Source organism: Ictidomys tridecemlineatus, chromosome 5 (genome assembly GCF_052094955.1).
Source record: "Ictidomys tridecemlineatus isolate mIctTri1 chromosome 5, mIctTri1.hap1, whole genome shotgun sequence".
Lineage (NCBI taxonomy): Eukaryota > Metazoa > Chordata > Mammalia > Rodentia > Sciuridae > Ictidomys > Ictidomys tridecemlineatus.
Window position 1 is genome coordinate 61,652,232 of NC_135481.1, and position 25,673 is coordinate 61,677,904.

Consider the following 25,673-nt stretch of genomic DNA (forward strand, 5'->3'; position numbering starts at 1 on the left):
TATCAGCATCAAGCAGTTACACTTTATATCCACTCTCCATTTCTAATCAACTTCTAATCTTATAAGGAAATTCTTCTGATGAACATTAACATATCCATCAGTTAACACACCTGTTAATTTTCCCCAATGATTTCCTTAGGGCCATGCCCCAAGCAGACATTTCTTTAATAGATCAGTTTTCATTGCCCTTCTGCCTGACCATATGGCCAGCCCACTGGACACCACTCATGAGTCAGCAAAAACCCAAATTTAGAGGCAAGAATAATGTATTTCGGACCATCGAGTTGAATTGCTTTTATCTTCTTCAGCCAACTACAAAGTTGGAATACTTCAAAAGACTGCCTTCACTTCAGATACCAATTGCAAATTTAAGATACCTAAAACCACTCTTAGGTTTAATAATTCATTAGGATTCAGAAAACTCACCGAGAGCTGTTATACTCATTGTTATTTTTTATAGGGAAGAGATATAAATTAAAATCATCTAAGGAGAAAAGTACATAGGGAAGAATACAATAAAGGTATCAAACAAGGAGATTACATTGTCCTCTCCTTTTGGAGTCATGGACATGGAAATGTTACCCTTCATAAGTGTATAATAGTACTTTCAGAGTATTGCCAGCTAGGAATGCTAACCTTAGCTGGGGGTATCCAGAGTTTTAGTGCCTGGTGGCTAAAGTCTCCAGGCAAAGACTTTTTATCAGGCATGTCATTCCAAGGGTCTAGAGAAACTTCCCAGAAGCTGAGAGTAAAGGCCCTATTGCCCTTTGGTCAAGGTTAAATTCTTAATTATATAGTAAACTGATTGAGCCATACAAAGAGAAGTCAAAAGTTTAGGCAGCCTTCCTGTATTCCAGTAATCTCTCCAAAATTTTAAGTTATTTCTTTACATCTTAGTTGATATAGTGTTACTTTAAATGAGAAAGAGATAAAAAAAGTTTACATAAAAAAAAAAAAGAAAGAGAAATACTTCTACTTATTCCCCAACATACCTGGCTCTATGTTTTGGTTATAACTTCTCACATTTATCTTTTGGTAATACATTGTAGGTAGTGTCAGCACTTGAACAGCAGATTATATTTACTTCATGCAAGTCAATATATAAGCTCATTTCTATTTTTACATATTGTACTATGTTTCCTGGTTATACTTTATTATGATAGTCACATAATGACTATTTTCTGAACAAAATAATCTAGTTTTCCTGTGAGTTGTCAGTTCTAGTGTCTAACTGTAACTGAAAACTTTTGCCTTTCTCACCTTTCTCATGATGTATTTTTAAACCCTAAAGTTGTATCAGATTTTAACTTTAAAAAAAATGCAGCATATGCTTATCTAGTACTGTAATACTAGCTTAGTCATTCTCTAGTTTATGGAAAATACTGAATGCCATGCTTACTTCATATTTCACATTGTAAAAGCAATGCTTTAAATGTAATTCATTCTTGAAATTGATAGAAGGAAATGCAAATCCAAAATCAAGAGTCAATTTGATTGACACCATTTTATATGTCTAGAAAAAGCTTCATCCTCATTTTTTCCTTTATTCTTCTTGTGGACAGGAATGCTTTCAGTTCATACTGCCAGCTCTACCTCATGCCATTGACCTTTTACGTGATGCCATTGTAAAAGTAAAGGAGGTACACGATGAACTAGAAGATTTACCTTCTCCACCACCTCCTCTCTCCCCTCCTCCTACAACGAGTCCCCATAAACAGACAGAAGACAAAGGGGTACAATGTGAAGAAGAGGAAGAAGAGAAGAAAGACAGTGGTGTTGCTTCAACAGAAGATAGTTCTTCATCACATATAACTGCAGCAGCCATTGCTGCCAAGGTAAGCCTGTTAAGAGAGGCTCAGAAAAAAAAAAAGAGAGAGAGGCTCAGAGATCTGGAGGACCCCCAGGTGAATGTGTTGATTACATCCCTCTTTCCATCCCATTCTTCCATACTTCTCTTTAGAGCATACTAAAGAACTAAAGAACTGGGATATCCATTACACTCTATTACTATGTTTCCTTCTTGATATAGACCTTGAAGACAATGAAGTTTATTCTGTGCTATGAGACATTATAGATACTACTATCACTTGTTGAAGTTTAGCTTCCATGACAAACAATGTGACATTGACATTAAGAACTCTTTGAAGATATCATTTTTATGGGCATATTAAAATATAATATTTATATATGAAAAACATCAAAACTTAACATATTCTTAACAGAGCAAAAAACAAGTGAAAAAACCTTAGAAATCAGTTGAAAATTAATAAAAAAAATTTAAACACAAGGCTTTTAAGTAGTTGTCAAATGTTCCTTAACTAAACATTTATTTAAATAATATTGCACACAAATTACCCTAGTGGTATAGAGAAAAAATATGCATTTTTAACTTAATAAACTAATAAATATTGTTAGAACAATATCAAAGTATTACAAATTTTCTTTGAACAGTTTTTGAGATATTTAAAGTTACTTCAGTCAATTTAAAGTCACTAAATGACTTACAGTGTTATTCTTAACCTGGTAGAATTCACCTAATCTTCTTTAGTATCTTTAGAAAGGAACATATCAATTGTAAAAATGATAATTGTTTATTTTTTGATTAATAGCACTAAGGTTGAAATTCAATTGCTTTATGAAGTAATTTGCAGAGTTTTATAGGTCATTCGGATATTTTGTCTATGAGCATAGTTAGGTTTTTATTGAGAAAATATAGATTAGAATCATAGAGAAATACTTTCCAAGTTTCTATTAAGGCAAGTAGCAAATGGTTCCTTCAATGAAGACAAGATGATCTATATCCAGATTATTCAATGATCTATTAAGTCCTTACTTAATACTAGTAAGTATTTAAGTTGTGTGTGATTTTTTAATGGAACAAATGGTTAAATAGGTACATTTTCTTCACTTTTACTCTTAACTAAAAGTAAAAAGTACCATTAGTTTCAGTCTTAAGGAAAACGTTTATAGAATTTGAAATCTAAGCTGATTTTGTTGCCGTAGTTAGAAAATTATGGCATCTCATTGTTCCATTTGTTTTCACCATTTTTCCTTTTGGTCATTTTGCTTGTGTAGTTGCATGTTTTCCTGTCACTATATTCATAATTGTTATGTGTTGTGCATTACAAGCATCCATTCTACACCAGTCCTGCTGTTATCATGGCACATGGTGCGCAGCCCATCCCTGGTCTCATCAGTTATCCCCATCATGCAACAGGCAGTACAGATGAACGGGTAAGACAAGGCTTTCTCATTAATGATTTTGCAGATATACACCCTACTTCTTCTCTTTGGAGGTGGACTATAACATATCATGGAAGATGTGTTATTTTATTCCGATGGATTTTCAACAGTGTCTTGTGAAAGTATAACTGCCATTGAGCATAATTTATCAAGTAACATAATAGTTTGTCTTGTGCCTAATTATCTCTGCTATCATTGATTCTGTAGTTTGTGATAATGAGCATTGATCACATGACTTTCAAGAATTTTGTTGCTCCAAATTTTTTTCTTGGAAAATATATGGATAATCTTTAAATAAATTGACTGACTTAATTAAGATAACCCCTTAAAGGATTACTTTGGGGTCATAAAAATCTAGATAGATTAGTCAAGCTAATGTTTAATTTGTATTTACCTTGCTTTCTACATTTTTTTCCTCATGATTTTGCATCTCATTTATTTTCCTTCACTGTGTTCTCATTACAACCATTTAAGGAGTTGAATCTTAACGCAAATTCTATGATTTACATATCTTTAGAATCAAACTTTCAGGTATTCTTTTAAGCAGATAAAAGCATATATTTTGAATGATAGTTTGAAAATTCCAAAAATTTCCAGATTAAAGAGTATAAAGTGGCAAAATAAATCACTAAGTAGTGATAAGTTAGACCATGACTCAAAGGGAAGTGATTTACTGCATATAATGCATGCCTTAAGTTTTTAGGACTTTGTTCTTTAGAGGAACAAGTTGAGAATGGCTGTTAAACTGTACTTACTACATGTCCTCATATGGCATCACTCAGAACTTCTCATTTATTAATTGATGTTTAATAATCCTGTCTAAGTAGTAGTATTGGTTATTTTAACAGATATAACATTATTGTACTTTCTTTGATAAATGATAATAAGAGGAGTTCGTCAGAGTATAATATTCTTGCTCTTGGTACCTGGCATCCATAAAAAAGAATGAAAAGAAATAGGTAACAGAAAATAAAGAAAAGGAACGCCTTTAATGCTCTGGTGCTTCTAAATGCAAATATGAATAGATTGTTTCAGCCATAAAGAATTTACAGCCTAGGTAGACTTGCTCTCTTTATTACTTCTTCACTTTCCTTACTCCATTTTCTACTTCTTATACTTAAGAAAATGAAACAATCCATGTACTGATTCTTTAATACTTAGTTACTAATTATTGTCAAACAGATCAACTTGCTATTTCAGGAAATAAAAAGACTTGGGAAATGCCTCTTGTAATGGGTATTTGTTAGTTCCACATAAGCAGCCATTTCCCATTCCCTCTTTGTAATACTACACTGCACTTGAATCATGTAGTTTGGGTAAAGTGGCTTAATGTAAGTAACATAACTATTTCAACCAGTCACCATTATTGATTCAATGAATACTTAATTCAAACCAGTCAGAGCCAGTGGGTCTTATCTCTTAGACTTTATTTGAAGTACTAGGACACAAATTCTGGGGTTTTGCTGAAAATGAATAAAGAAATATGTACAATTCCAAGAATATCCTTCTTGTAATATTGCAAAGAAGACGTCCTACATAGTAGCATCAATTGTAAAGGAACAACCCTAAGAAATGAAAGATTGAGATACTGGATCCTTATTCTATTATTTGAACCAACAACCCAAGCCCTGATGAGCTATATGTAACTCTTGATTTTTCAGTTCTATGAACTAAAATAAATTTTAAAAGGCCAATTAGAGATAGATAGGTATACTATTGTTAATAACCAAAAGCATTTTCTCTAACATGCATCAATATTACTGTCTCATCAAAAAGATGAAAAATGTTCTAATAATGACTATGTCATATCAAATAGGACTCCCTTTACTTTCATATTTGGGTTAGATTTAACCCAAATATGAAAGTAAAGGATTTAACCTGATTTTAGAGGATAGAGAGTAGGGAGAATAAGACATAAAGGAGGAAGAAGAGGGAGGAAAGAAAACTCCTGCCTCTCTATGCTTATAAAATAAATGTGAAGTTCATCTCCTTGAGAGTAGATACAAATCTGAAGACAATTTGTGCTTTATAGTGTGAAGGCAATTGATAGGTTCAAAAAAATTCATAATGACAGGAAAAGTATAAATTTAAGACAAAAAGGAAAGATACCTTTGGAAATACATAATAGGAAATCCCATCTCACTGACTGATTTAAATCTTCTGGAGAAATCAAGATTATGAATAATTCTCTCAAGCTGCATTGAATGAAAGAAAATCTGTTGTTTGCCCTGGGAAAAGGTGGTGATTTTCTCCTTGTAAAAAGATATGGAGAAAACCATGTCAGATTCACATGATCACTTGGGAAGAAATCTGTCTTTCTAGAGCATTTGATTAGAACATGAGACAGAACCTGCCTGGAAATAAATGACACTATTATAAATGACCATGAATAAATACATTATAAAGTTTGAGTCAGAAGATTTAAGTATTTATAAGCACACATATATGAGGTTTTTTTTGTTTCTATCAATGATGATTGTGGAATTTTAAAATTTTAAATTGAGTATCAGTCACTTTTCTAAACATTTTACATACATCAAATATTTACATTCACCTTCATTTTGCCCATGAGAAAATTGAAGCTCAGAATGGTTAAGATCTTAGAACTGCCTATTGGCTGAAATGGTGTTCAGGTCCAGACAGTCTAGTTCCAACATGGGCACTCTGACTACTCTGCAATAGTTCCATACAATATTAGAGAAAAAGAAAAAGGGTAAAGTTCTAAGAGATGACCAGCTAATTACAAATGAAAATTGGTGTTTTGAACCTTGGTTTGAAATCCTTGAAATAAGATGCACTATGCAGCCTAAGAAATGTAACCAGTAGCATGTGTGAAAGCTTACTAATCCAAACAAGGGAGCTCTGAGCTCTAAGCAGCACTGGAGTGAGAAAAATATCTAGATTAATTCATGAAACCAAATAATTTGGAGAACACAGTATGAAGCATGTTAACAATTAATTTTTAAAGGCTAAATTGTGACTCTTATACAAATATAAAATAAATCTGTCAAAGATTTTATTTAATTAATTAATGAAAGGGAACTAGTAAATCTGTTAAGTAATTTCAAGGAAGAACTAAAGGTTATCAGTAGTCATGAGAGAAGGTGTGAAGGCCAAATCATATAAGTGAACCCTTGAAGGTTGAGTTAGGAAAGTGAAGATACCAACCCTTGAATAGTGAATATTTACTTTTATTCAGTTATTGTGTTAAGCCAGGATAGAAAATCAGGTTAGCAGAGGAGCAAAAGTTGAGAAGGACAAGACAGAAAATCCAAAGAAAGAAAAAAGGGGGGCTGGGGATGTGGCTCAAGCGGTAGCGCGCTCGCCTGGCATGCGTGCGCCCCAGGTTCGATCCTCAGCACCACATACAAACAAAGATGTTGTGTCCGCTGAAAACTAAAAAGTAAATATTAAAATTCTCTCTCTCTCAAAAAAAAAAAGAAAGAAAGTAAAAAGAAGGGATCTAATGATAAAATTTTTTAAAAAGAAAGGTAGTGTGGGGTCCAGTACTCGAAAAACAGAGTGAGGATCCAAACAATCAAAGAAAAGTAATACTAAGAATGAGATCAGTGGAACCAGTGAAGACATTAAATCTGAAAGTGGCACTCAGTCCATTTAAAACTGATCTCATAAGACATCAGATCAGACATAGTACTACTGTTAAAAGTTTTTTTGAAGAATACTAAAAAGAGCATAAAGTAAAGATAGACATAGTGAAAGAAAGCTATGGTAGCAGAGAAAAATTATAAAAAGCTGTGTTTTTATCTTAATTAAAAAGAATTGAGGACTAACGTTATCTACCGGATTTCAGAGCATGTGTTAATAGCATATATACCACTGAAAATTTAGGTCCTATATTATAATTTTTCTTTAAAACTTTAAAGTATTACCTAAACATGTGGCTTGCTCAGCATTTAATACCAAATTTTCATTCTTGGACTTTGAATGTAGAATTAAATATTAGTATTCATATGAATCAGATGAGGTGGGATTTCATTTTTACAACCCAGCTATATTTAACCTTTGGATTTAAACATTAAAGTAAAACATCTCTGACAGTTGGTTGAAAAAGAAAGAGACCAATAATCAGTATATTTTTGTCCTAGAGAATAATATGCCAATATATTAAGTGATTAAAGTAATAATGAAAATACTTTTTGATTGCTTACTAAATTTTTCTATATAATGTAGAAAACTGATACTATAATGTAGTCACCAGCAAGATTTTACCTTTAATTTTCCTGAAACACAGATTTATATGGAGAACTAAAATGATAAGGACTGTTTACTACCATTGAAAGCATCAGAAAAGCTGACATTTCTAAAGTCATACGAAAATAACTTTAAAATGTTTTATAAATATTCCTTGTAAAAAACAAGCTTCTATTTTAGTTTTTAAATTTATAAGAAAATATCTCATATTTATATGTTCACCACCTACACAAAATTAATAAGCATGATTTTCCTTTATAAATATGAATCATAAATTCTTGTGGACTATTTTGCATCACTGTTTTAATCTAAATTCAGGTCTTCATGTTTATTACTAAATTTCATATTGCTGGTTTCTGCCATTAATTTACTAACTAGATCTTTTAAAAATCTATGTTAGCCATCTAGTATATTACCTTTTTCTACCTCCTCTCGCAGGTGTATTAAGCATAATTTCATTCAAGTTACTGATAAAAATTTTTCTTAGGATAGGCCATGTTGTGGTTTGTATCCTCAAATGTCCCCCCAAAAGTTCATATTAGGTAATGCAGGAATGTTCAGAGAGAAAATTATTAGATTTAGAGTTGTAGCCTCATTGGTGGATTGATCCATTGATTAATTTATTTGGTGGATTAATACTCTGCATTTCTGTGTGGTAAGGCAGGTGGGCATGACTGGAGGAAGTAGGTCACTGGAGTTATGCCTCTGGAGCCTATATCTTGTTGCTGCCTTCTCAAGCATATCTTCCTCCTTCCCCTCACTTCCTAGCTGCCATGAACTAAAGGAGTTTCCTTCACCACACCCTTCCTGCTATGCCTTATCTCAGACCCAGAGCAATAGAATTGGCCAGCCATGGACTCTGAAACTGTGAGGCCAAAATAAACTTTTCTTCCTCTAATCAAAAACTAGCTCAGGCCACTTCACATATCCCAGAAACCCTATTGTTTATACTTTCTTAACTTGTTGACATGCCCTTCTATTATAGTCCATCAAGATCCACTTTCTGGGGCCGGGGATGTAACTCTGTGGTGGAACGCTTGCCTAGCATGTGTGAGGCACTGGGTTTGATCCTCAGCACCACATAAAAATAAATAAATAGAATAGACGTATTGTATCCATCTGCAATTTAAAAATGTTATAAGAAAAAAAATCTACTTTCTGAATCTTGCCCATAAGGATTTTGAGTGACTTGACAGATACTTAACTGAACTCGATATGCTTGTTTGACAGTTTCATTCTTTAGTATAATTTTTATTACACTTATTCATAGCCCCTAAAGGGATCAATATCAGAAGTCCTGAAAACATACATGATACATATTTCCTGAAAAAAAAAGTTTGAGTGTTCCATTCATTGACATTTAGTACATTTATAATGTTGTACAGCCATCACTTTTATCTAATTCCAAAATATTTCTTCACATATGTCCCACCCACCAAGAAAACACATTGTCCATTAAGCAGTCATTCCCCATCCCTCTGACCTCCAGCAGCTAATAACCATTAATTGAGTTTCTGTCGCTATTGATTTGCCTCTCTGGATATTACATTTAAATATAATCATATAATATAAGGTTTTTATGGTTGACTTCTTTCATTTAATATGATATTTTCATGATTCACCCATATTTTAGTATATACCAGTGTTCCTTTTTATGGCTACATAGTATTCTGTTGTATAGATATGTCACATTTTATTCATCCACTGATGGGCATAATGCTGTGATGTACATTCTTGTACAAAATTTTGTTTGAACACCCACTTGCAGTTCTCTTGGATAGATACCTGGGTGTAGAATTGTTGGTTCATATAATAACTCTGTGTTTGAATTTTTTATGAAGTATCAAAGTACTTTTCACAGATCTGCACCATTTTGCATATCCAACATTGTATGAGGTTTCCAATTTCTCTACCTCCTCACCAGCATTTGTTATTTTCCCTTCCCCCCCCCCTTTTTGGTACTGAGGATTTAACTCAGGGGCACTCATCCACTGAGCCACATCCCTAGTAATTTTTTTTCTCTTCTTTTTTTTTTTTTTGAGAGAGGATCTCACGGAGGTTGCTTAGGGCCTCCCAAAGTTGCTGAGGCTGGCTTTGAATTGCTGTCCAACTGCCTCAGCCTCCAGAGCTGCTGGGATTACAGGTGTAGTCCACCACAGCCTTCCTTTTTGTTTGTTTGTTTGTTTAATTGCTATTATCTGAGTACATGTGAAACTATATCTTACTTTTGCCTTGATTTGCTTTTCACTGATGACTAAGGATATTAAACATCATTTCCTGTGCTTGTTGGTTGTTTTAGTCAGCTTTGTTGCTGCTGTGACTAAAGGACCCAACTAGAACAATTTTAGAGGAGGAAAAGTTTATCTAAGAGCTCATGGTTTCAGAGGTCTCAATCCATAGACAGCTGGCTCCATTCCTAGGAAGAGCATGGCAGAGGGAAGTGGCTTACATGATGATTAGGAAGAAGAGAGACTGCCCTCTAGAGATATAAAATATATGCCCCATAGCCACACCCGCAATGAACCACTTCCTCTAGCCACACCCCACTTACCTCCAGTTACCACCCAATTAATCCCATCAGGGATTAATCCCCATCAGGGATTAATTCACTGATTAGGCTAAAACTCTTACAACACAATCATTTCTCTTCCAAACCTTCTTGCATGTCTCACACATGAGCTTTTGGGGGGATACCACATCTAAACCATAACATTGGTCTTTTGTATATCTTCCTTGGAGAAATGTCTATTCAAATTATTTGCTCATTTTTAAAGTGAATTGTTATAAGAGTTCTTTATATATTCTGTATTCTATACCCTTATCGGAAACATGGTTTGAAAATATTTCTTCCCATTTTATATCTCATATTTTGTATTTTGATAAGTCCTCTGATGCACAGTGATTTTTAATTTTGATAAAATTCAGTTTATCTAATTTTTCTGTTTTGCTTGTGTTTTTGATGTCCTATCTAAGAATCCTTTACCAAATCCAAATTCATAAAGATTTGCCCCTGTTTTTTCTTCTTAGAATTTTATAGCTTTAGCTCCTATAGTTAGGTGTTTGATTTTGAGCTAATTTTTATTTGTGGCATGAGGTAAGACTTCATATTTACTTTTTGTATATGGATATCTCCTAAGTGTATTTCTGAACTCTAGTCCATTGATCTACATCTGCCTTTATGTCAGTGTCCTACTGTTTTGTTTACACAGCTTGGAAGTAAGTTTTGAAATCAGGAAATGAGAATCATCCAGCTTTGTTTTTGTCAAGATTTTTTTTTAGCTATTTGGGGCTCCATGAAATTCAACATAATTTTTAAATTTTTTATGGGGGAATCATTGGAATTTGTAGATCCCTCTGGGTTGTACTGCCATTTTAACCATATTAAGTCTTTCATATATTAACACAGATGTCTTTCTACTCATTTGCATTTTCTTTAATTTCTTTCAGCAATGTTTTGTAATTTTTAATGTACAAGTCTTGCGCCCCCTTTGTTAAATTTATTGTATTTATTCTCTTTGATGCTGTTATAAATGAAATAGTTTTAATTTTTTTTGAATTTTTCAGTGTTGGTATATAGAAATATAACTGATTTTTATGTGTTCTTTGTTTATCCTGCAACCTTGTTGAGTTTGTTTATTAGCTCTAATTTGTTTATCCATTCATTTGTGAAATCTTCAGTATTTTACATATATAATCATGTCTCTATGAATATAGGTGTTTTTACTTCTTCCTTTGTAATTTAGATGCCTTTTATTTATTTTTCTTTTCAAAATTCAATGTCTAAACCAAATCTGATGTCGAATGCATGATATCCCAGCTGCTCAGGATGCTGAGGCAGGAGGATTACAAATTTGAGGCTAGCCTGGACAACTTAGCCAGATCCTGTCTGAAAATAAAATAAAAAGAGCTGAGGGGTATAGGTCAGTGGTAGGGCACTTGCCTGGCACATGCAAGGTCCTGGGTTCCATCCCCTGTACTGGGGTTGGGTGGGGGTGGAATCACCATTGCTAGAACTTCCAGTACAACGTTGAATAGAAGTGAGGAGAGCAGAAATCCTTTTCCTGACTTTATGGGAAAGCTTTCAGTCTTCACTTATTAAGTAGGATGTTGGCTATGCTTTTTTATAGATGCTTTATCAAGATGAAGAAGTTTCCTTCTATTCCTAATTTTCTGAGTGTGTTTTGTGAGAGGTTTTCATTTGAGGGTTTTTTTAATTCATTTTAGTAATGTGATGTAACATTATTTTCTTATGTTGAGCCTTCCTTGCATTTCTGAAATAAATCAAATTTGGTCTGGTTGTACAATACTTTTAATATCCCATTAGATCTAATTTCCCACTATTTTGTTGAAGATTTTTGCAAATTTATTCATAAAGGATATTGGTCTACAGTTTTCTTTTTCTGTGTTTTTATTTGTCTTTAGTGTGATGAAGAATACTGGTCCCATGAAATGGATCAGTAAATGATCCCTCCTTTTTTATTCTGTGAAAGAGTTGAAGGATTTGTGTTCATTCTTCTTTAAAAATTTGGTAGAATTTTAGAATGCGCCCTCGGTGTCCATGGAGAGAGGTTGAGGTGGCTGAGCTCCGGCCCGAGGCACCCGGGCGCCGGGACGGCGAAGATGTCGGCCTCGTTAGTCCGGGCCACTGTCCGGGCTGTGAGCAAGAGGAAGCTGCAGCCCACCCGAGCCGCCCTCACCCTGACACCTTCAGCAGTAAACAAGATAAAACAGCTTCTTAAAGATAAGCCTGAGCACGTAGGTGTGAAAGTCGGTGTCCGAACTAGGGGTTGTAATGGCCTTTCTTACACTCTGGAATATACAAAGACAAAGGGAGATTCTGATGAAGAAGTTGTTCAAGATGGAGTCAGAGTGTTCATCGAAAAGAAAGCACAGCTGACACTTTTAGGAACAGAAATGGACTATGTTGAAGACAAATTATCCAGTGAGTTTGTCTTCAATAACCCAAACATCAAAGGAACTTGTGGCTGTGGAGAAAGCTTTAATATTTGAAACCTCAGGACTCCTCTGGCTGTAAACTCCAGGAAAGCTTGCTGAAACCTTGGAGCTTGCTGAAGAAATCATGTCACTGTCACATGCCTAAGGTTTATAATATGTGGCCACCTTGTGAGGAAAATAAAGTGATGCATTTTGAAAATGGAAGCCAATATGTTAGATTCCAGAAGACATGATATTTATTCTCCATATGGGGCAGAAAATGAGAAGCCATTGCTCTTTTTGGATCATTGTTATGTAAAGAAAAAAATCCTACCCTACACTTAATTCTCGTATTCCTTTCTGTTAGAACCAGTTTCAATAATACTGCCTCCCTGACAGTAATTCACAAAACAGGTAATGTGCTTGCTAAATTTGTATCAAATGGCTTGAATGTGCATCTCCATGGGCATTTTCCCAACCAGATTAGTGGTTCCCAAAACTCAGAGGTGAGAAGTCCTTGACTACTGATAGTAACATGGCAGTGCATTGTTTTTCTACCCATATTGGCATGACCTCTTTTTTTACATTTTTATCAAAATTGTCAAATGCCTCATTTGTATACCCTTCAACAGTACTAGGAAAAAGACTTCCTTAAAGTGTAGTGCAGAATAGTTCCAAATGATGAGAGAAAAAAGTGAGGAATATTTTATCCACCTGTTTTACGACTTTTTTTTTTTTCCATCCTAAGAGTCTGCTCAAAGCCTACTTAGATTCTTTTAGTTGTAAGGTCTCTTAAAAACCATCTAACCCATTCCCCTCAATTCTATATAGGAAGAAACAAACTCCAGGGAAGCTGAAGGCCACTTGTCCACATTGCTCTGCAACTAGGAGAGAGCTTGGGCCCTACCCCATCACCTCATCCTCATAGGGAACACTTGTGCTCAGCTTTCCAAGGCAGTGAAGGGAAATGATAGTGTGGCTTAATCTGGTCAACATTTGGATAGAGTTTCCTTTATAAGTTGATGAGATCCTATTGTGTTTTATTTTGAGAGAGGGGACAAATATTATTTTAAGTCTTTTTTATGTGAATCACCATCTTGTTTCTTTAAAACTTAGAAACACTGGTCTACACTAGTAGAGAATATATTACAGCAGCCCAGACCACTCCATTCTTTTAAGGTATAATAGTGACTATAAACCAGAACATGGGGGTCTTTACTTAAAATTCTCATGTGTACACTTTCTGGTTCCTAGGTCCAATTGCTAAAATTTTTAAATATTACATTTTGATCACCAACTTTTCTTTTAAAGAAGCCCTTTTTTCACTTAGTCTACTGATTTTCCTGGGTTTGACATATTAAATATTCTCTAAGATGATATGCTTTTTTTGAAAGCTGATTCTCATGAATTAAAGTAGCTGAGTTCCTTTGTGTTTGTCCAATTTACTAAAGTATCTGACACAAAATGCACCAAAACTTAGAGCAGCAGTTCCATGTATATGTTCATGAGTTTGTATTGATAATATAATTGTTGATCTACTCATAATTTGTGCAATACTGTATGTAGAGATTGAGTTATCAATTAAAAAAAATGTGGCCTCTAAAAAAAAAAAAAAAAAAAAAATTTGGTAGAATTTTAAAGAAGCCATCTGGTCCTGAATTTTTCCTTGTTAGATATGTTTTTTATTTCTGATTCAATTTCTTTACTAGTTATACTTTTATTCATATTTTCTACTTCTTTTTGAATCAGTTTAGATAGTTTCTGTACTTCTAAAATTTTATCTATTTTATCCAGGTTATCCAATTTGTTGGCATGCAATTTTTCATAATATTCTCTTATAATCATTTTTATTCCTATAAGATCAATAGCAGTGCCCCCCCACACTTTCATTTCTGATTTTTATAAGTTGAGTCTTCTCTCTTATTTTTTTGATCAGTCTATGCAAAGATTTTACTGGTCTGTTTAACGAACCAACTCTGATTTGTTGAAACTTTCAACACTTTTCTGTTCTCTGTTTCATTTATATTCACTTGAATCATTTACTTTCCTCTTAATATTGCTTCGTGGGTTTTTCATAATTCCTTAAAGTAAAAAGGTATTGAATTTAAATTTTTAAAATTGATATTTTTAGCCACTAATTTCTCCCTGATCACTGATTTTTTTTTGTATTCCAAGAATTTTGGTTTCTTATAATTTTCATTCATCTCAAATTATTTTCTAATTTACCCTGTGGTTTCTTCTTTGCCCATTGCTCCTTAAAAAATACTTATCAATTTTTAATTTTATTCCATTATAAGTAAGAGAAGATGCATTCTAAGATTTAAATCTTTTTAAACTTTCTTTGTACATTTTGTACAGTATTAAAAGGTATATTCTGGAGAAGGCTTATTATTCATTTGAGAAAAAAATTTTTTGCTGTTATTGGGAGAATTGTTCTACATATGGTTAATATAGGGCTACTTGGTTTATACTGTTGTCTAAATCTTCTATTTTGCTTGTTGATCACCTTGATAACTATCTTAATCATTGTTGAAAGTAGGATGGTGAAGTCTCTTATCATATTGTTAAACTTTTCTTTCTTCAGTGCCGTCAGGTTTTGCTTCTTATATATTTGTTATCCAATTCTTGATTAACTGATATTTTTATCACCATGTAATAATTTTCTTTTTCCCTGTATAATTTTGATCTTCAAGTCTGTTTTGTCTGATATTACTATAGCCTCTCTAGGTCTCCTTTGGATACTGTTTCATGAAATACTATAATTTCTTTCAGCTTCAAACTGATTATATTTGGGAGTCTAATGATTTATATAGTTAAATCATGTTTTCTTCAAACTATACAGCCCATTTTTTAATTGGGTAGTTTAATTGATTTATACTTAATGTAATTATATCAACAGATTTTTTTGCATTTTGTCTTTTTTTTTCTATATGTCATCTTTTTTTTCTCATTTCCTCCATTGGTTCTTTTTTATCATACATAACTTTTACTATACTATTCTGATTTCTCTCATTTCTTTTACTAAGAAGAGTTTTTAGTTATTTGGTTAGTGATTGTCCTTGGAATTAATTAACACCTTCTTTTATAGCAATCTAGTTTGAATTAGTTTTATTATTATGTAAAAATTTTGCTGTTTCCTCTGCTTATGTTCTTTTCACAAATTACATATTTGTATGTGGGTACCTGTGTCACCATAGATTTATAATTGTTTTATGTTGCTTTTTTAAAAATTATATTTACCTTCATAGAGTACTTTACCTTTGTAGAGATCTTTATTTATTCATATTAATTTCAATCACTATACAATAGCCTTTCATTTCAACTTTATAGACTACCTTTAAGATTTCTTATAAGACAGATCCAGCAGCAATAAACTTTCTTATGGGAATCATAATTTTCCTTTCATTTTTGAAGTATAGTTTTGCCATATATGATTCCTAATTGACACTTTTTTTAACTTTTAGCATTCTGATTATGTCATCCCACTGCCTTCTGATTCCCTTGGTTTCAGCTAATGTGGTTGAGAAATCAGCTGTTAATCTTTTGATGATCAGAATACTCCTTGTCTTTGTCACCATTAACAGTTTGATTGTAATATGTCTCAGTGTCCATCATTTTTAATTTATCATTCTTGAGATTGTTGGGCTTTTTGTATATAATCAGGCCTTTTATCAAACTTGGAGTTTTTTCCAGGCATTATTTTCTTAAATAATTACTGATGCTTTCTCCTGCTTCTGGGATCACCATTATGCATATCTTTATACACTTAATGATATTCCACAGATTCCTTAAGACCTGTATTTTTTAATTTTGTACTTTCATTTTTTTAATGTTTTTACTTGTGCATTACAATTATATATAATAGTTGGATTCATTATAATATATTGATACATACATATAACATAATTTAACCAATTTTGTTACCCAGTTTTTCCCTTTTCCTCTGCTCTTCCCTCTTCCTTATCTTTGCTCCACTAGTCTCCCTTTCATTTTTCTGAAATTGGTACATTGTAATTATACATAAAAGTGGGATTTGTAGCAATGTATTTTTACATACACATGGCATGATTTGATTAATTTCATTTCCAGAGCCTCCCTTTTTCCTTTCCTCCTTCCTCCCTCTTAGTTCACTTGCACTTCTCTTCTCTCTTCTCCTTTCTCCTTTCTTGATCCCTTTTTTATTCCAATTGTCTTTCTTTTTTAAATAACATATCTTTTTTAATATCTTTATTTTACATTTATGTGGTGCTGAGAATTGAACCCAGTGCCTCACACATGCTAGGCGATTGCGCTACCACTTGAGACACATCTCCAGCCCCTCCTGTTGTCTTTCTAACTTTCACATATGAGAAAAAAAATTCAACCCTTGACTTTTTGAATCTGGCTTATGTCACTTAGCATTATGTTTTCTCTCAAGTTTTATCCATTTATCAGCAAATGATATCATTTCATTCTTTATAGCTGAGTAAAACTTCATTGTGTGTGTGTATATATATCACTTTTTTCTTTTCTTTTTTCTAATTTTCCCTTTTTGCTTCTCAAACTAGATAATTTCAATTGACTTATCTTCAGCTTCACTAATTACTTATCTGCTAGTGAATCTCTATGTTGGATTTTTCCTTTTAGTTATAATTTTCAACTTGAGAATATCTATTTAGACTGTTAGCCATAAAAAGAATGAAAACCTGTCATTCACATTGATGTGAGTGAAACTGGAGATCACTGTGTTAAGTGATAAACCAGGCACAGAAAGATACATACTATGTTATCTCATTCATATGTGGAATCTTTAAAAAAAGTTAATCTAATAGGAGTTGAGTAGAAGGGTAGTTTTCACAGGTAGGGAGCATACACCTATAATCTCTGCAACTCACGAGGCTGAGGCCCAAATTCAAGGCTAAGTATCTGAATGAGACCCTGTTTTAAAAATAAAAAATAAAAAAGACTGAGGATGTAGTTCAGTGGTAGAGTGCCCTGAATTCAACCCCAAATACCACACACACACACACACACACACACACACACAAATAGACCAAGTAGGTGAACCCTCTATTGGCCAAAAATTAACCTCTTTTCTTTCTACTCTTAAGTTCAGCCGAGATGCCTCAGGGGTGGTGGTTAGGAATATTTGAGGAGTCTAACTCCTCATTCTTATCCTTTACCAGGGTAGGTCAGGATCTTGCTGACCACATGTGGCTTCCCTTGGTACTAGGTACATTTCCCTGTTCAATGACCCTCCTTTTTACTGAGTATGGGTTGGCTTTCTGTTCTCTAGTGTTCTCACTATCCTCATAATCAGGAGTCCGGTAACTGGAGTTGCAAGTCCCTTAAAGGGCTTCTATAATTCCCTGGGTCCTGACTGACATTGGAGAGCAAAAGACAAATTAATGGCCATTTTATTTCTTAGCCCTTTTATTTTCTTTAGTTAGGGGCTTCACTTCTCAGATGTTAAATATCCAAATGGCCATTTCTACCAGACTTGAAGTGGGATTAGACAGTTTTAACTTCAACTTTTGTAATTTTAGTTATACTTCCATTTAACTGGGGTCAGTATTAGTATTGGGAGTCAGTTATAGTGTTATATCCTAGGTGTCCTGTAAGTAATGTCATAGTATTATATCCTAGGTGTCCTGTAAGTAATGGCTTATTATCTCAAATTAACTCAGATTACTCTGTTAGAAGTTGCATGTCTGCAAACTGCTAGCAGGGAACAATTATAAAGCTTTACAAGGAAAATACAAAATAAAATTAATAAGAACGAAGACATTCAGTTTGTATGATAGCTCTGAACCAAGAAACCAAACTTTTATGATATTTGTGTACCTTTGATATCTCTTCAGTTCTACAAAAATACATAAATCCAAATCTAATCTAAATCTAAATTATCATTAAATGTATAAAAGGTGCTTAATCTCATTAACAATCAGGAAAAGTGAAAATGAAACCATAGTGAGAAATTTTTACATACCTAACTAGATTTTTTTAAATTAATAATACTGACAGTACTAGGTAGACAATTTGTCAGTTCAATCACACATAAAAATCTTTTACAAATTCTATTTTTTAAAAAACTTTTTAATACCTTTTTTACCCAAACACCTACTTGCTTTTGTACTATACCTGTTGTGGGGGAGGGTATGATCATAGTAATCTTTATGATAAAAAATGTATCCATTTGAACAGAACTTTAAATGATGGGCTTAATTAAAATTAATAGGTTAAAGCCTAACGTGGAGCAGGGCAAGCGGCACAGTCTTGTCCCAAGTAAGATGGACCTTTTGAAAAAAATCTGAGCTAAAGTTTTTATGTCTGAAGTTAATCCTTGCCCCGTTCTAAATTCAATTTAGGAGTATAAGGAAGCAGAGTTCTCATGTATTGTTTTTTGGAGTCTATTTTAAGAACAGTTAACATAATAATACCACATCTGAAAGATTCATCAAACAAAAAGACAAAAAGATCTTTCAATTTCCTTTCCTTTCCTTGTGGAAAATTGGCAAAAGGTTTTTATGGTTTACATTGCCAACATTTAAGTTAGTCAGGCTCTTATTATCTTTTCAAAAATACATATAAATTCACACCCCAGTGTAAAGACTGAGATGATTTTTCATATTAACTTGTCAATATCGGGTTACTTTTATCCAACTGCAAAGAATTGAATGGCAAATATATTCCAACTTAATTTGTCTTTTAAGAATAAATTAAATGTTTTAAAAATAAAATAGAATACACTGTTTACAGATGTACTCCCTAGGTGACTAATGTCCAATCTTTTTGTTTATCACAGTGGCCCAGTTTGGAATGCCATACATTTGGACACAGCTAATTATTTTTGCTCAAAGATGATAGTTCTAATATAATTAAGAATACACAAATGTTACCAAAAGCATGGTCCTTGTTCCTGATGCCAATCCAGTAATAAGGACATAGTTTTAATTAAAAAGAAGAATAAGAAGAAGTTTTAATGCATTGCTAGCAAAGGAGAAACACAGGGACTCCTGTCCCAGAGGCTGTGATTCTGCCCATCCAGAGGAACAAGATTTTTTGTTGTTGTTGTTGTTTGTTTATGGTAAAGCTCTTTTATTCTATAGTCATGATTCTAGGGCACTCTGATGGCAGAGTTCTGAGTAATATGCACTCTAGGTAGGTTTTTTTTTATTCTTCCTAATCATACATGACAGTAGAATCCATTATGATAAAATTATATAATCATGGGATATATTGTATTCTAATGAGAACCCCATTCTTGTGAGTGAACATGATGGTGGAATTTACTTAGGTATCTTCATATATGTACACAGGACAATTATGTTAGATTCATTCTACTGTCTTTCCTATTCTTATACCCATTCCCTTCCCTTCATTCCCCTTTAATCCTCTGAACTTCTATCCCCACCCCCAATATTGTGGTTTAGCTCCCATATATCATAGAAAACTTTCAACTTTTTTTTCTTTTTTTTTTTTAGTATTGGCTTATTTCATTTAGCATAATGGTCTCCAGATCCATCTATTTACTGCAAATGTCATAAAGTTATTCTTCCTTATGGCTAAGTAATATTCCATTGTGTATTTATACCACAATTTTTTTTATCAATTCATCTGTTGAAGGGCACTTAGTTTGGCTCCATAGCTTAGCTATTGTGGATTGTGCTGCTTGTTTTTTTACTATACCTGTTGTGGGGGAGGGTATGATTATAAAATCATCTCAGTCTGTACACTGGGGTGTGAACAAACATTGATTTGTCTGTGCCACTGTAGTATGCTGATTTTAAATCTTTTGGATATATGCTGAGAAGTGGGATAACTGAGTCAAAAATGTGTTTCCATTCCTAGTTTTTGAGGAATCTCTACACACAAAAAAAAAAAAATCAAAAAAGCTTAACTCTGGAGTTGGAATTGTGGCTCACCAGTAGAGGGCACGCCCGCCTAGCATGTGCAAGGCTCTGGGTTCCATCCTCAGCACCACATAAAAATAAATAAGTAAAATAAAGGTGTTGTATCCAACTACAATTGAAAAATAAATATTTAAAAAAACACTATGAAAACAACTGAATCAATAAATGGGCAAAGAAACTGAACAGACACTTTTTCAGAAGATGATATACAATCAATCAACAAACATGAAAAAATGTTCAACATCTCTAGCAATTAGAGAAATGCAAGTTAAAACTATACTGCGATTTCATCTCACTCCAGTCAGAATGATAACTGTCAAGAATATGGGTAACAATAAACGCTGGTGAGAGTGTTGGGAAAAGAGTACACTCATACGTTGTTGGTGGGACTGCAAATTGAGGAACAGGGGTTTTTAAAGAGGTCATTCAAAGGCCACATTCCATGTATTCCCTGTCCAGGGTTATAATTCACTTGTTACTTTTGGAGAGAGTTATTTCTGAGATTTTCTGATGCCATCTCTAAAGTCTGAATTATTTTGGGAGAGAGTTATTTCTGAGATCCTCTGGTGCCATCTCTAAAGTCTGAATTACTTCATTTCTATGGTGGGTATGTGCTCAAGGACAGCAACAATATTTTCTTAAAACATTAATATGGTTTATTTTATTTTATTTATTTATTTATTTTGTACCTAGGCAGATAACTCTGCCTATGCTGGGAAAGAAAGTTTTTGATCCACTTCTTTTCTGCCTTTTTACTCTCCTTAAGTTTATACTTTAAAACAACCTTTGAAACAGGTCTTGAAAATCAGGATGTCCACCTATAATCCCAGTGGCTTGGGAGCCTGAGGCAGAAGGATCCAGAGTTCAAAGCCAGCCTCAGCAGATTCAAGGTGCTAAGCAACTCAGTGAGACCCTGTCTCTAGATTAAATACCAAAGAGCACCTGGGAAAGCCTCCTTTGAGTTTTCAAAACTTTTGTTAATAAAATGTCTGCCTGATGCTTTTTTTTAAGAACTCTTTGTTAGATGCTTATCTGTTGTTTAGAGCAAGAGTCAAAGCTACAGTCTATAGAGATTTTTTTTTTTTAAACAGAAAACCACCAATGTGTCGGATATCCCCTTTAATAAAGAAACAGAAAAGAAAGTATCTTGTAAGACAGATTTTGAAAAAGAAATAAAGAGCCTTTTTAAAACAACAAAAACAAAAAAAGTTCACATAGATAAGGTATTGGGTACCCACAAGTAGGGAACAAGAAAATTACAGGTGCTCATTTAACAGAGTGCAGGACAGATTTAGAATTTCAGAAAGTGGGGCCAGGGTTGTGGCTCAGTGTTAGAGTACTTGCCTAGCATGTGTGAGGCACTGGGTTTGATCCCTGGCACCACATAAAAATAAAAACAAATAAAATAAAGGTATTGTGTCCATATACAACTATTTTTTAAAAAAAAGAAATTTTTAAAAAAGAATTTCAGAAAGTAACACAGTAAGTAATGGATTATAGAAAAGAGGACACAGACAAGGGAGAGGCCTGTATAGTTGGACATAGCTACAGCAGGATCTATCAGTTGTAATGAGCACTGAATCAGTTATTCAGGTGGCCACCTGTCCATTTCAACAATCACCAGTTTTATCCCCCCTCTTTAGGGCCCTCTACAGGGGAAGATTTCTTGTCGTTCCTTTAGTCCCAAGTGACTTTAAGAGCCCTTGAGTAATTGCTTAAAATAACAAGACTTGAATAACTGTTAGTTTATTTATGTGTAGCTGGGGAAAAAAAGCCCAAAAATAGTCAGACCTCTGACCATTTTCCTTCCCATTTACAGAACAAGCCTCCAGTCTCTAATTGATATTGGGACCAAACTATGTTACAAAAGAAAATTCAATTTTCTTTTCTTTAATCCTCTGTCTTAAAATAATCCCAGTTATTTAATATGGACCAAAGGAATGAGTTCTCAGGGATAGACATTGAATTACCCATAATCTTATAGCTTGCATGATTCAAAGCCTCCTTTATGATATGTTTTCAAGTCTTATACACAAAACTAGAGATGTAGCTCAGTGGCAGAGCACTTGCCTAGCATGTGTGAGGCCACTGGGATCAATCCCCAGGGCCACAAAAAATAAGATAAAATAAAATAAAATTAGTTGAAAAAAAACACAAATTAAAATATGCATAGCTGGATGCAGTGGCACATGCCTGTAATCCCTGTAATTTAGGAGGGTGGGACAGGAGAATCATGAGTTCAAAGCCAGCCTCAGCAAAAGTGAGGAGCTGAGCAACTCAGTGAGACCCTGTATCTCAATAAAATACAAAGAGTTCAATCCCCAGTAAAAAAAAAAAAAAAAAAATTCATTCCCTAAAATAATAATATTAGAAATGCTCTGTACTATTTGTCATTATGTTTGTGTATTTTGGGAATAGGACTCATTTATTTTAGTCTTTACTATATTGATAGGTATAAATAATAATAGCCAACATTTATTAACTATTTACTGTATCAGAGTGCTAAATGTTGCCTACATTATCTTAGCTGTCACAGTAATTCAGCAAATACTATCATCCCCATTTTTCAGATAAAGGAAAGGGTGATTCAAATGATATATTTATCAGGATCCTAGCAGAAGTGGGAAAACATACCTTAATAGGTATTTTAAGAGGTTTTAATAAGGGTCTATAGTATTTACACACGTTTGAGCATTGTGGATTACTATGGAATTAATAACATTAGAATCATTTCTCTTAGTCCTAATGTGATTAAGGAAGAGAATCTATTGGAATCCAGAGAAAGAGCTATAAACAAAAAGGAACTGTGATTTTGAGTTGAGGAACACAGCCAACCTATGTTGACCTGGTCGAGAGGGAGCCAAGGGAAAGAATACCATTCCTTATTCCTAAGCCTCACTCTCCTGCCAGTGCCTCCCACTGACGGAACCCAATTGGATGTCAGGGAGCACAAAATATCTTGTCAGTGCTGTCCATACAGGTCAGTTATAAGCAGAAAGGGTAAAGAATGTTGGATAATAATATCTAGGAATTGAGTATCTTTCATCAAATTTCAAACTATTAAATGACAGGGCTAGTATATTTAAAAAATAAGCACTTTACTTTTACTTACGGTACTGTACTGCTTTTCAAGTATATGTTTTATAACATATTATTTGTTAAGAAAATATTTTAAATCTGAAAGTCTATCCTGTCCAAAACTTTTGGATATATTTATAACTTACCATAAGTAAGTAACAGCAGCTACATAAAACCTGCAGCAAAGAATACCAAAAAAAATTTAAACTATGGGGGTGTAGCACGGTAGCACACGCCTGTGATCCCAGTGGCTCAGAGGCCGAGACAGGTGAATCACGATTTCAAAGCCAGCATCAGCAAAAGCAAGATGCTAAGCAACTCAGTGAGACTCTGTCTCTAAATAAAATACAAAATAGGTCTGGGAGGCTGGGGTTGTGGCTCACTGGTAGAGCAAGGACCTAGCATGTGTGAGGCATTGCATTCAAACCCCAGCACCACATGAAACTAAATAAACAAAGGTATTGTGTCCAGCTACAACGAATAATATTTTTAAAAAATAATAAATAAGGCTGGCAATGTGGCTCAGTGGTTGAGTGTCACTGAATCCAATCCCAAGTACCAAAAAAAAAAAAAATTTAAACTAGATGTCAGTATTGATTTTATACATTGTTCAAATTTTCAGAATATTAAACTGTAATTCTTCCTCTTGTTCAGATTCCAGACTCCATTATTTCTCGTGGTGTTCAGGTGCTCCCACGAGACACAGCATCCCTCAGCACTACTCCTTCAGAATCGCCTCGTGCTCAGGCTACATCTCGCCTCTCTACAGCTTCCTGCCCAACACCAAAAGTAAGTATAGTTTCTTTGCACCTTATACTTGCTTTACTATGAACCTGGGAAAACTAACCAATATTCACCCCCTGCTTGTCATGTTTTGATTGCATGTAAGATACTATGAAAAATAAATGGAATATAATGTAGTCACCACCCATTGTTTCACAAATTGTCATATTAGCCCAATAGATGTAGGAAATAGAAATTTCATGCAAGATATCTACTCTAGCATCACGGTTAAGGGTATCACTTTCTGTAGCACCTGTTTCTTTATTTTAGATCTGTTATTTTTTGAGCATATTCATCAATATAGATGTAAAAATATTTGTTTATACTGAAGATAAATGTATTTGGGGCCAGTAAACAGCAAGATTAGCAAAATATTGTAACCAAAGGGATTTTTAAAATTTTGTTCAGGCTGGGGTAGCTCCCTGCTCTAGTATCATTCCAGATTTTTTCAAACATATTCAGCTTGGAATGTTGCTGCCTAATATTTGGAAACAAATCTAAATTAATTAGAAAGTTTTAATGCCAACCTTTGGGGAAGGGAGGGAATTTCTTAGTCTTTATATTTTATAATCTGTCACTGAATCAGGGTGGGGCAAGATGAGACAGTTTATTTGCTTCCCACATATTTATGTGTATAATAAATTAGTTAGCAAATTTAATTATTACTGTAATTATTTTCTCCTGGAATGTCACTGCTCTAGATAAGTTAGTCATTTTTGCATTCAAGTTCTCTCTGTGATGAATCTAATATTGGTATCAAAAAACTTACAGTAACATTTTATCTTCTTTAATAAAACATAGTGTTAGATATCAGGCTACATACTATCTTTATCCTAAGGATCTAACAGTTAATTTTTCAAACTGTGACTTTTTTTCCTATCATCACATTTAAGAACCTATGTAACTGTGTTCCTCAATTCCAACTTTTCTATTAGTTTTATAAGTGTTATAATTGCATTTGACACAAACTGATCTCAAACAGTTTTTGATGTGGATAGTGCAGTTTGTATCATGTACATTACATGATACAACCTTCTCAGCAAAGTCTTCAGAGTGTTAGGTGTTGTATATCATTGTTTTTACACGTGTCCAAAATAACTGATATTAATTTATCACTTAAAATTGAGATGGTAAATTGTCAGTGAAGAAAAACCATCAGAATATTCTAGATATGAAATGAATGTTAATGCCCTTTGGGTGTCAGTCACCTCCATTTTCATCTGAATAAAAACATGAGTTATCAAACCCTCAATTGCATAGAAAATCTCATATGTGTTATAATATTATCAAAACAAAATAATTTATAATTTAACTGCATTAAATTTGAACTGTATCAGCTAGACTTATTTACTAAGTCGAAGTTATTAAAAGTAAATTAGGTCCACTAATTTAAGTAAAAGTTTAGTTCATCAGGTATTAAGACCTAAATGTTGGGAATACAGAACCAGCCACAGTATAATTTTTCCTTATTAACATGCAATAATTATAAATATTTTCAGAACATGTTTTAGCTAAATTTGATTATACATA

At 33.6% G+C, this 25,673-nt stretch overlaps 2 protein-coding genes across 29 annotated transcripts in view; both read left to right on the top strand.

Annotated features, from left to right (window-relative positions):
• The window catches only part of Gphn (gephyrin), a 595,586-nt gene that overhangs the window by 341,886 nt on the left and 228,027 nt on the right, over nucleotides 1-25,673 (top strand). For 15 of the 28 annotated variants that reach the window (XM_040276071.2, XM_040276074.2, XM_040276077.2 and 12 more), the window contains 3 exons: nucleotides 1,563-1,835; nucleotides 3,130-3,234; nucleotides 24,015-24,149. In XM_040276071.2, the coding sequence (XP_040132005.1) occupies nucleotides 1,563-1,835; nucleotides 3,130-3,234; nucleotides 24,015-24,149 (513 nt within the window). The remainder of the gene's footprint in view (nucleotides 1-1,562; nucleotides 1,836-3,129; nucleotides 3,235-24,014; nucleotides 24,150-25,673) is intronic. The other 13 variants (XM_078050082.1, XM_040276085.2, XM_078050083.1 and 10 more) reach the window with 1 other exon arrangement.
• On the top strand, nucleotides 11,979-12,615 carry LOC144377820 (iron-sulfur cluster assembly 1 homolog, mitochondrial). Its single transcript, XM_078050091.1, has one exon. The coding sequence runs from the start codon at nucleotides 12,076-12,078 to the stop codon at nucleotides 12,463-12,465; it is 390 nt and encodes a 129-aa protein (XP_077906217.1). The 5' UTR covers nucleotides 11,979-12,075; the 3' UTR covers nucleotides 12,466-12,615.

What these genes read in the sequence shown, in the direction of transcription:
- LOC144377820 (XM_078050091.1), top strand. Translation starts at nt 12,076, where the DNA reads ATGTCGGCCTCGTTAGTCCGGGCCACTGTCCGGGCTGTGAGCAAGAGG.